The sequence below is a fragment of the Aulonocara stuartgranti genome (assembly GCF_965226115.1).
Source record: "Aulonocara stuartgranti genome assembly, chromosome: 19".
In the NCBI taxonomy this organism is placed as follows: Eukaryota; Metazoa; Chordata; class Actinopteri; order Cichliformes; family Cichlidae; genus Aulonocara; species Aulonocara stuartgranti.
In genome coordinates this window covers 12,191,073-12,203,382 of record NC_138955.1, presented here as the reverse complement: position 1 = coordinate 12,203,382, position 12,310 = coordinate 12,191,073, and the positions used below count along the sequence as shown (strand labels likewise).

At 41.0% G+C, this 12,310-nt stretch overlaps 1 protein-coding gene across 1 annotated transcript in view; it reads left to right on the top strand.

Annotated features, from left to right (window-relative positions):
• frmd6 (FERM domain containing 6) overlaps positions 1 to 12,310 on the top strand; it is a 32,854-nt gene that overhangs the window by 13,066 nt on the left and 7,478 nt on the right. Inside the window, exons 2-9 of the mRNA XM_082516474.1 lie at positions 2,223 to 2,498; positions 3,940 to 4,030; positions 6,833 to 6,912; positions 8,852 to 8,928; positions 9,077 to 9,263; positions 10,413 to 10,568; positions 10,738 to 10,803; positions 11,496 to 11,564. Of these exons, the coding sequence (XP_082372600.1) occupies positions 2,400 to 2,498; positions 3,940 to 4,030; positions 6,833 to 6,912; positions 8,852 to 8,928; positions 9,077 to 9,263; positions 10,413 to 10,568; positions 10,738 to 10,803; positions 11,496 to 11,564 (825 nt within the window). The 5' untranslated portion in view covers positions 2,223 to 2,399. The remainder of the gene's footprint in view (positions 1 to 2,222; positions 2,499 to 3,939; positions 4,031 to 6,832; positions 6,913 to 8,851; positions 8,929 to 9,076; positions 9,264 to 10,412; positions 10,569 to 10,737; positions 10,804 to 11,495; positions 11,565 to 12,310) is intronic.

The window sequence follows — 12,310 nt, the reverse complement described above, 5'->3', positions numbered from 1 at the left end:
GTTACCCATCCTGCCTGTTTTTAATGACAACATGCCTTCAAGGTGAGTGACTTTAAACAGGAAGAAGTGATAATCTTTACTGATTGTTCTTAAACTTTCTTTGGTCTGGTCTGAGACTTTTCATACCCTCTGAAGGTCTCACACATCCTTAGGTGTAATTCAAGCTGTGAGCAGCTAGTAGCTCACAGCTTGAAGCTGTTAAAGCTGTTGGTGTGCCTATTGTGTGAGAGACTGCTATTTATAGTACTTAGTAAGAAACTAGGGAACACACTGCTGTTCAAAAAGATAAGATAAGATAAGATAACCTTTATTAGTCCCACACGTGGGAAATTTGTTTTGTCACAGCAGGAAGTGGACAGTGCAAAAGTTATGAGGCAAAAATTAGAATACAATAAGAATAAATACAGTACACAACTGTACAGAATAGAATAAAATAAAATACTATATACAATAAGATAAAAATAGAATACAAATACTATATACAACTGAGTAAAAATACAACGATGACAGAAAGGATTATTGCACTTAGTATTATTGCATATGTATGGATGTGTGTGCTTGATCAGTTAAAGTCTTTATTATGGAGTCTGACAGCAGTGGGGAGGAAAGACCTGCGAAATCTCTCCGTCCCACACCGTGGGTGCCGCAGTCTCCCACTGAAGGAGCTGCTCAGTGCTGTCACAGTCTGCTGCATGGGGTGGGAGATGTTGTCCATCAGGGATGACAGCTTAGCCGCCGTTCTCCTGTCACTCACCACCTCCACTGGGTCCAGAGGGCATCCTAGAACAGAGCTGGCCCTTCGGATCACCCTGTTCAGTCTCTTCCTGTCCCCAGCAGAGATGCTGCCGCCCCAGCAGACCACACCATAAAAGATAGCAGAAGCCACAACAGAGTCATAGAAGGTCTTCAGGAGTGGGCCCTCCACTCCAAACGACCTGAGTCTCCGCAGCAGGTACAGCCTGCTCTGCCCTTTCCTGTAGAGGGCGTCTGAGTTATGAGTCCAGTCCAGTCTATTGTTCAGATGAACACCAAGGTACCTGTAGCTGTCCACAGCCTCAATGTCCATACCTTGGATGTTCAGTGGTTGCAGTGGAGAATGCTTGTGCCTGCGGAAGTCTACCACCAGTTCCTTGGTTTTACTGGCGTTGATCTGGAGGTAGTTCAGCTGGCACCAGTCCACAAAGTCTTGGGTCAGACCTCTGTACTCCTTGTCGTCCCCATCAGTGATGAGGCCGACTATTGCAGAGTCATCAGAGAACTTCTGCAGGAAGCACTGGGTGGAATTGTGGGAGAAGTCTGCAGTGTAGATGGTGAAGAGGAACGGAGCCAGAACCGTTCCCTGTGGGGCGTATTAGAACTGTTTTCATATGACCTGACTTCAGGTTCATACACAGAATAAAGTTACAGTTGGCCTTTCATATGAAAATACTGCTGAAAATTAAAATGAGAGGGTTCAGGAATATTTTTATTTCCTGTTCAGCATCTTCAGACTTTAATTCTAGGAAACTGAGTAAGAAGGCATGGAGCAGACACTGCCACAGTCTGACTCTTGCATTTGGATTCCAGCAGACGGTGAAAAATTCAAGAAAGTCAGACAGCCAAAAGCTTTTAACAGAACTGAATGAGTTGACAAAAGTAATGCCAGGAGGGAAATGTGGAGCTGGTTGGCTCACAATCAGACACCCAGTCAGCATCCAGTGCCCTGTGTAGGTTTTTATAGACAGCTGTTCAAGCTGCAGTTTGTTACATTTGTCAAAGATGAGAATAGCAGCTAGATTGAGTTGTTGTTTTTTTTTTTTTAAAGAAAGGTGGTGACATAAACTGAAATTGGATAGGAGTGCGAGTGGCTTAGTCAGTATCTCCTTAACCCAGCATTACATGTCATCAGTTCCTCTCCAGACCCACCTCCACAGCTTCCATTTATCATTTATCGTCATTTATAGTCTTCTGAAATGGTGTCACATATACATGGAAATGAACAGGAGTGCTTCCCCTCCTTATTTGTCTTATATTTCTCATTCCTGTCAGACTTTATTAGTACAGTTTTGCTCTTTTTAAATAATAATTTAGATCTTCAGACAAATTTAGATTTATTTATTTATTTTAAATGTCAGCCATGCCTCCTCCGCACATTGCAGAGCACATCTTTATAGTTCATACATTTGCATAAATCAGACTGTACTAACATCAAGTGCTTTGTTCTCTATCATGTGTCTTCACAGTGGCTGACTGCAGCTCGGGTCCCCATGCCCTGTCTTGTGAGCACTGCTTGGCCTGCTGAGCCCATAGGTGCATCTATACCGGGCTACAGCTGAAGCAGGTCTGGTCGGTGGTGGAGGTGGGTCCTCGGAGGGCCTGATAGCAGGCGAAGAGGCCTGTCCCGTTTCAGCCACACGAAGATGAACAAACTGAACTTCCACAACAACAAAACCATGCAGGACCGCCGCTGTGTCTGTGTCTTTTTGCCCAATGATGACACACTGAATGTCATAGTTAATGTGAGTAGATGCATAAAAACTTTTTAAGGTAAAGAAATACTTATGAGTGAAATAATGTAGTGTACTTCAAATGCTTTAATTGACAAACAGGCAGCTTTATTTTCTAGATTAGATTTAGAAACATAAACAAAGATGATGCACATCTTTTATATACAGTCTGTGGGCGAGACTGTAGAAAGAAAGTCAATGACCAAGCTGCTCGGCTTTGTCTGAAGGTTCAACTATTTAGCGCTTTACCTCTCAGAGTACTATAGGTCATTGATTGTGCCAGGTGTTTTTTAGGTGAGCTACCTTTTGTTTTCTTATCTCGGAAAACAGGTGTTTGTTTTGTAGGTTCCTGATTGAAAGCTGCCTGGTTCGTTTTTCAGAGGTAGACATAACCGCATCTAAATGAAAAGCTTTAAAGCCCTTTAGGAGCAGGCATGAAGTCAAAATCATCTCTACTGTTACACATCATGTTGAGTTTACAATAAGTTTTAAAGAGCTGTTTGCTGATTGAGTTATACATTTACACTCAATGAGGAGCTATCAGCCAAGCAGCTGATTGATCTCAGTGCTTTCCATGCTATCTAAGCAAGGAAAAACAAGGTAGTTCTCTCCAAAAACAATAACTGTTACAGGATCTTTTTTTTTTTCCTTCAAAGAAATGTCTCTGGCCTGGTCAGTAGATCTTTCCGCGATCCAATGTGTTCTTTTGCAGACTGGATAATAATAAATAATAATGGATTGCATTTATATAGCGCTTTTCTAGAGCGTTTTACAATTCCACTATTCATTCACTCTCACATTCACACACTGGTGGAGGCAAACCACAGTTGTAGCCACAGCTGCCGTGGGGCAGACTGACAGAAACGAGGCTGCCATATCGTGCCATCGGCCCCTCTGGCCAACACCAGATAGCTAGATAGAATAGCTCTGTTTACATTCTTATTTCACCACTGGTGAAACTGCCTTATGAAAATGACAATAAATCAAGTTATACAAGCTCGGAGAGCATGTTAAGTCTGCTTGGTAGTACAGGCTTAGTAAAAACCAGTTGGTGCTACTGGCCACTGGCTTAAGGTTGGGATTAGGTTTAACTGTAAGTGTCAAAGTAAATAAGGTTTTTGAACTAAACCTAAAAGCACACAGGCTGAGAAGTTTTGATTTCATTGCAAATTCTAGTCAATATTTCAGAAAGTTCATGAATCTCTTCAAGTTAAAAGATCCAGAATTTAATTTCAATCTACAATCACCCATCTGCTTATAGTTTCCTGTGTTTGGTGGCTAACACCATGGTACCACAACATGTTTAAGCTTGCACAAGATGTCATAGGATGATAAACATGCATGCAGAGTGCTGCTCATGCATGCCCCAGGTCTTTGTAGTGGTTCATAACAGTGCAGAATAAATACAACACATTGCCGATCACTAATAATTGTCCTGACATCTCCTCCCCAGGTGAAGAGTTTGTGCCAGGAACTTTTGGTCCAGGTGTGTGACCTCCTCAGGCTGAAGGACTGTCATCTGTTTGGGCTCAGTGTTATTCAGAGTAAGACTACTTTTCATTTAGGGGTATGGGTAGAGCTGGGCGATATGAGATTTTTTCATATCAGGCGATAACGATATCCATCACGATATAAGCCAAATAACTATATTTGTAAGATTTAAATGTGCCGTTGCTCACAAGTAAAATGTGAAATAATCAGCAGCTTGTTTTTATTTTATATATTTATTTCCCATAATAAGTTCAACAGGGTAGATGTACTTAAGGAACATGAGACTTTTTCAGATAAATAAAGACAAATATTGCAAACTACACAAAAGGCAGCCGCTAAAGCGTTTAAGTTTCAAAATAGAACAAACAAAACAGACTACTAAATTGTCAGTTCCACTTAGAAACAAAATATTAATTCTAAAAATGAATCTTAGTTTGTTTTACAGAAGAACAGACAAAATTGACTAACTTTTGTCAATATCAAATAAACTGAGAACTAAAAGGAAATTCTCAATCTCTCCTTGTTGTATAGCTTAGCTTTTCAAACAGTTTTAACAGTTACTTTAGTCTGACAAAAGCCGAATGACGAATTAGCGCTTCCAGTCAGAGATTGAGCATGCACCGGTTTATTGTATTTCCAGACTTGCTTTCGGCACAATTTATAGTGCGCGCTACTCTGTTTTTTGTCAGACTTGAAATAGCCAAAATACCTTCACACTACGGAACTTCTATGGCTCTTCCGTTTGACAATCTCTTCGACATTGGAACCATCATCTGTTTTCTCTTCTGTCACGCTCGGTTGATTTTTCTCTAGTCGGCGCACTCATTTCCTCCATTACCCGGGCAGTACGGTGGCTGGCTGCTTCCCAAACAAATACACATGTGCGGCTTGGCACTTGTGCTTTACGTAACAAGTCACGTGACGTGACGCTGCGGCTGTGATTGGTTCGGCTCTGCGCTACTTAATTTGGATTGGCTGTTTTTTTTGTTTGTTTTTTTTTTTTAAAGAGGACAAGAGCGGCGAGGTCTATCGCGATAGTTTAATTTTTCTATCGAGAAAAAGTTATATCGCAATACATATCGTTATTGTTCTATCGCCCAGCTCTAGGTGTGTGTATGTATGTATGTATATATATATATATATATATATATATTTCTGTTTTGTTGTGTGCAGCTCAAAGTTGATCTCATCAGTCAGAATGATTATTCTTAGGGTCTTTATACAAATAGTACTTTTGATCATGAAGTATGCTTGTCATCAGGAGCCACATAAAACCAGTGTAACCAGACAGATACTTTCCTTAGTACTAAAAGTAGCATCTCTCACATATCTGTCATGGCGGTTGCCCAGGAACCAGGGCCTCCTGATCCTGACTGCCTCCCATTGTGTGGCAAAGTTAAAGTTGTTTTTACAGTGATGGGGCTCAGCGAGGGTCGTCCTATTGGAATGAGTCACTGTGTCTGTTTTATGGTGTGGCAGACAGCAGATGACAGTTGTAGGCAGCTGCATAGGGAAAGTAAATTGCAAAAGGCGGTGTTTTCAGACAGCTGCCCGCCAGATGAGCCAATGGCGGCACAGCAGGTCAGTTGAGCTGGAGCCAAAGGGTCTGATTGTAGGACATTCCTGAAGTGCTTGTCTGAACAGCGTGAAATGCCCAAGGCAAACAGAGGCCACCCACTCCCTGTGTGTCACCCACTGTCCCCCTGACAAGACGATCTTCACCAGACTCAGTTTTAGATAATATCTGTGGTTTAAAATAATAAAATTTGTGAATGTTTTCAGCAATAGGGAAAAGATTTCTGTGGTTCTAGCATCTGAAATGTTAGTTCCTAATTATGAGTTTTCAGAAAATATTTAGGCCATCCAGATATTTTTACTGTATGTTTGTAAATGTGCCAGACTGTAATTTAAGTATTCACACGGTGTGCCAGAAATGGCATCCTTCTCTATTTATATTGCCGTTATAGGCCACAAAATTACGTTTTACAGGTCAGTTCTCACACACACACACACACACACACACACACACACACACACACACACACATATATATTTTAAAAAAACAGTTTCCCACTAACCCCTGCTTCATTTCCACTTCTACTAATGTGCAACCACAAAAATACATCTGCAGATTATCCTTGGTAATAGGAATATTGTTTCTGGAAACAGATATTGCCTTTGGGTATTTCAGATATATTTTTTGGATTCTTCAAGTGCCACAAACCAAACATAAATTGGCTCAATAGCAATAGAATGGCGGCAGAAGTCTTAGCTGTGGAGATCTCAAATTGTCACCAAGTAAAACCAGCATTTTCTTGGAAAATGTTTGAAATCTAACAGTGTGGAAATAAAGAATTTTAATGGATCTTTGTATTCTGGTGATTATAATAATGTGCTGCTGCTTAATGTGCTGACTTTATAAGTGCAAGTCATGTAAACGAACACTCAAGTTCCAGGTATATTTATAATGTTGATAAAAATAGGTGCTGGCATCCTGTCATAGAGGCTCTGCTCCTGCTCTTTATGTGGCTTTTAGCTTTTCAGCTGGTTTTAATTGTATAGAAGCCCAGAGTTGTCAGATCAGCAGGCTGCAGCTTATGAAGGGTGTCACTTTAGGAAAAGATTAAGACATGACAGCGTGATTTAAAGAGAATGAGAGGGAGGCTCAGAGTACAAAGGGAAGCTCAGAGGCTGTCTAATGTGACTGCTCTGAGGCAGTCTTTGAACTGGGCTCATTCAGTGGTGATTTTTCTGAGCAACACACACAAAGGCATATATGTATGTATCCAGGTGTGCACACACCGATGACACAGACAGTGAGTTCCTGGGCTAAAGCAGTTTCTCTCCCATTGCAGATAATGAGCACATCTATATGGAGCTGGATCAGAAATTGTCCAAGTACTGTCCCAAAGAATGGAAGAGAGAAGCAAGCAAGGTAAGAAAAGGTTTGCTGGGCTCCCAAATTTTAGTAGAAATTGGAAGAAGACAGTAAGATGTAAATCAAAAAGGATTTACCAAGAGTATTCTACCTGGACTTACATGATTTATACAATTAAAATTCCTTGTCAGATGGGTATAATTTACCATCTACTTGCTTACCTTCTAAAAACCGTGGTCATATTTGCATACAGTTCTGCTCAAAGCCCTGACCTTTTTTGGATCCAGAGGAGCTATATGCCTAACATACAAGTTCAAATCTGTAGGTATGGACATTAGGCTATGTTCACACTGCTGGTCTTGATGCTCAATTCCGATTTTTTGATCAAATCCGATTTTTTTGTCTGCTTGTTCACACTACAAATAAAATGCGACAGCAAACGCGCTCTAGTGTGAACCCTCAAAGCGGCCTGCATGCGCAAAAGAAGACGTCACACACAACGCGCTCTGTTTAGACCCAGAGCAAACCATATTGTTTGACTGATGGCCCTTAATATAAAGACTTCGGACTTTACTTTTCCCAATTTTTGCTTTAAGTCATTTTGTTATTTTTACATAATAATGTAAATAACCCAATAATTATCCTTATTGCTGTTTTAGAGGAGCAGTGCTTCAAAGGATAGTTGCAGATTTCTGTCAGCATCTGCAGATTATACAGTACAAATAAAATGTTCTCGTTTCTCCAACGTTGTCTTCCCAACAGTTTCACTGACATCTACACTGGATGGCCAGGAAGCGTTCGCGATGTCTTCTCGGGCGCTGATAATTGGCGTCTGTCTTGTGTCAGTGGCGTAAAAGACGGATTTAATGCGACATGACCGTTCAAGCAGCAGTCGCTTTCAAAAACATCGGATATGTATCGGATTCAGGACCACATACGAAAGTGACCCAGGTCGGATTTGTAAATATCGGATTTGTGCCGTTCACACTGTCATAGCATGATCAGATATGGGTCGCATAGGGTAAAAAAATAAATAAATAAATAAATCTGATTTGATGCGCTTTCGCCTGCAGTGTGAACAGAGCCTTAGATTGACTTTATCTTGTAATTGTCTGACCAAGCCTGTGAATAGAGAGGTTAACAGGGTAGATGCCTGGAAAATTCACAGGTGGGGAAATCCTTAACCAAAATCAAATGGATTATTTTCAGTAGATACAAAGCATCTGATGCAAAGAGTTTCCTTTTATCTCCTCCATATGTGAAAGAGCAACTCTGCACGGTATCAGGATTATATCCCAATTCCCCTTACATTATCTAGAGCTCATGTGTAAAATTGGCTCACCAAAGTCCTTCTCTGGATTTAGACAGTATTAATGTCTTTGCCCTGTTCATTGCAGAGTAACTGTGATGTTAAGTTCAGGGCTGTTGGGATCAGTCTGCTGTAAGACTCCTTGTTCGAGGCTGAAGATAGAGGAGTTCTTTATCAGTCTACTGGCTTTTCTTGACAGTTGTCATATTTCAGAATGAATTTGGATCACATGCCTGTCGGTGGTATTGCTCTAAACATATAAAGTGCTTAAAACATTTGCACAGTACTGCATGCACCTGGAGATTTGTGCAGAATCTCTGGCTGTAACACCAGATGCAGCTGTGTGCACTGGCAATAGTGTCTGTACATCCAAGATGGTACCACACCTGGAAACCTCAGTCTAACGATTAGACTTCAGGGAGTTGCTGTGTTAGGTTGTCAAACTAGCCAGGCTAGCTGTTTAATGCCAGTGTTAATGCCAAGTTGGTCAACATCTGGGCATGAGACGTGGTAATGAGCTTCCCTTCTCACTTCCAAGTATTACAAAAACTTAGTAATTACTTAAGTAATTACCTGTTGCTCCTTTACTATAGAGTTGATCCAGTTCATTTTTGTAGATTGATTATAATCGGTCAGTGATGCTGGTTGTAGTATATAAACACATTTTTCCACATGTGACTTTTGCAGGGCATTGATCAGTTTGGGCCTCCAATGATCATTCACTTCAGAGCTCAGTATTATGTTGAGAATGGACGATTGATCAGGTCAGTAAAGCCTCTTGCTTGTTTATTTGCATGCTGAGTCAAGTAATATGTGTGAATAATGAGGATATTTGTATAGACTCACAAAGATCATTCCGTTTAGCCCCAGTTATCCTTAAAGCTGGCTGAATCTGCTCTTTCTGCCCTGCAGCGATCGGGTGGCCAGGTACTACTACTACTGGCACCTTAGGAAACAGGTGCTTCTCTCTCAGTGTATCCAAAGGGAGGAGGCCTACTTCCTCTTGGCAGCCTTCGCCCTGCAGGCTGACCTCGGCAATTTCAAACGAAACAAGCACTTTGGGAAATACTTTGAACCTGAAGCGTACTTCCCCCCATGGGTGAGTCTGTCTAACATGTACTGCATTTGGAACGTACTGTATGTCAAACCTAAGTTATGATTTAAGATAAATGACTATTATCCTGCACACTCACAGGCTGTTCTGAATTTATCACTGATAGTTAGTTGCCTTAGTATCACATACAGAAGTTGAAGTATAGTCTCTCTTACTTAAATGGATATCATTTGATTATTTTAAAATATTACTTTCATCACATATGAATGTTTTAGCTTTTGTTTGACTTCTGTGGTTCTAAGACCATATTTCTTATGCATTAGGTGATACTATGTTATGTGAGGAGTTATGTGTTTTGACTGGCAACATCCTAATTTAATTGCCATCTGGTGGAAAGCTTTGGCATATGCATAAAAATCTTAGAAGTGATCTTAGAAGTTGGAAACAAGCTGTCAGATGTGGATAGCCTGCCGGAAATAAGACTGAAAGAAGAACACAAACTGCTGTATCACTAGCTGAGAAGCTACAGGTACAGTGGGCATTATGTTAAAATGAGATTTTAGGCTGTCAAGCAGTGTTCCTGGCCTGCAGGGTGTAGAATATGTTTTAGCACCTTTCATTAGTCATGCTGACCAAACACTTAGCAACAGCTCCATAGCCTAGCATGGAAAATAATGAGAACTGGAACACTTCGGTTTATTTTTGTGCCAGAAAGTAGCACACGCACTTTTTAAAAAAACAAAATCTTTCGAAGCACGTAAGACGTGTCTATTCTGGCATCACTGCCTCCCCAACCACTACTACCATCCCTCTGAATATGGCAGCCACACCCATCTGATTGCCCCCACTTCCCGTCATTAGCCTCCTACCTCCTTATCACTACTCGGAGCCAGCAGTGACAGGAAATTGTTGGAAATGAACAGCGTACGCTCCCCTCTGTAAATCTTGCCCAGATTTAGGTGCTTAGAAAGCTTACTAAATCTTCAAAAAGGGGCTCACAAAGCTTAGCGCGTGTGTTTCCGGTTGCTGCCTCTGGCTCTCTCTCAGTCTCTTTAGGTTGACATCTGTTTGCCCTGCGGCAGGCAGCTTCATCACCCTCATCAACCTAAGCCGCCAGTCGGTTGTAATAACTCAGCACAACTTCAGGGCAGCCAAGCCTGACGACTATCCCCCTCTCTCCCTCTCCTTACTCAGGTGATAGCCAAGCGTGGCCGTGAGTACATTCTGAGGCATATCCCAAACATGCACAAAGACCAGTTTGCTCTCACGGCTTCAGAGGCACACCTCAAGTATATCAAGGAGTGCGCCCAGCTTGATGATGTCACAGTCCACTACTACAGACTCTATAAGGTGAAAAATGCCTCTAATCAATCTAGTTTCTGACCAAGATAGTGATATGTTGTATGTTATATTGCTATGTCATGGCTAGGCAAAGATTATATGCATGGACTGCTGGTTTGATTTCAGCCTTTTCTCCTTAATTTCCCCCTCTTATCGTGTAACTTAATATTTTCAACAGGACAAGAAAGAAGTCGAAGCATCTCTTACATTGGGCCTGACTTTACGTGGTATTCAAATATTCCAGGTATTGTTCCTTAATTAGAAATCAACATAGCTACTTTTTTTGTATTCTTGTATACATACAGTTAGGCTTTAACACAAAATAACATAACCAGACAAAATCATATCCAGAAATAATAAATATTTTTTTATTTTGTTTAATTTATGAAACCAAGTAATCCAAAAATATTGAACTTTATTAGTGTAATTTCTTTTCAGATTTCAGGTGGTTTTGCCTTCAGTGCCTTTCATAAGGTTTCATGCTTTACATTAACTTAATATGACTCATGTATGCTATCATCATGAATCGCACCTGGAAACCACTTGGTGACCATCTGGCAACCAGAGGCAGCAAGGAAAAAAGGTTTATTCCCTGACTGGTTGACAAGTGGTTGCTGGAAGTTGCTTGCCCTGCACCAATCACCTCTGTGTGATTGCTTTGGTTGCAAACAGATTGCTGTGGTTGAAAGAATCTTGCATTGAAGATGCAAACTTTGCTTTGAAGACTCTTATATCAGTTAAAGTGGCAGTGAAATTATGCAATCGTTAGTGACCAAAGCAAACATTTTTTGGTGCAGCACCCTGTTTACAACCAGTTTTACCTGGCAATAGCCAGCAGCCACTCACCAAATGGTCAGTGAATATACAATATACATTCTTTGTTTACTTTGATTTGTAATAAGTCGACATCCATGCATTTGTGTTTCTGTGTTGCAGAATGTCGGGTCTGTGAGGCAGCTGTTGTACGACTTCCCTTGGACCAATGTGGGAAAACTGGTATTTGTGGTGAGTCAGATATCTCATCAAAACACGTAGCCCAGAGAAATGTTCTTCACAGGTCCTGCAATTTACCTTTTTGGATTTAAAAAGAAAAATCATTTCAGTGATGATGAAACGCAAACATTCCCTTGCTTATGGCGATGTACGTGAAAGCCCAGCTCCTGCTTAGGGTCACAGAAATTTTTACGTGAAGATTTTTTCCTCTTTGCGGCTTTTTTTATCTTAGTCCTCTGGAACTAATCAGGGATTTAAAGAGACTTTCCTTGCACACGTACACATGCAGAGCCACATACTGTAAACTACAGGCCTTTTTTCATCTAATGAGCAGCAGGATTTTCTGTTTCATGATATACATGCCCCTCGATTCATCCATTTTGATCAGTTATCACTGTGGTCCCTGTGCTCTGTAAAGGAAATCCTGTTAAATCTCCTCATCTCTGCTCTGACTCAGCTTGCTGTTAAGCTGAGCGCTGCAGCAATTTACTTCCATAGGGTTTCTGTTATCACAGGAGAGCAGAGAAGCTTACTGTTTATCTGTTTCACTCTTGACAGCTTCATGTTTTCTGCCAGCCTGTTATTAATCACAATCCCAAGAGGTCTTTATTGCTCATCACAGCTGTTACACAAAAATGGGCTCCTTGTGACTCTAAATTTGGCTGTTTTGTTGTGTTGAGGCAGACTTTACAGGCTGTAAGGTCTCTGAGAAATGTGGTTTCTTTGTCCCAGAAAGTTGAAGGTCTTGGTCTCAGACT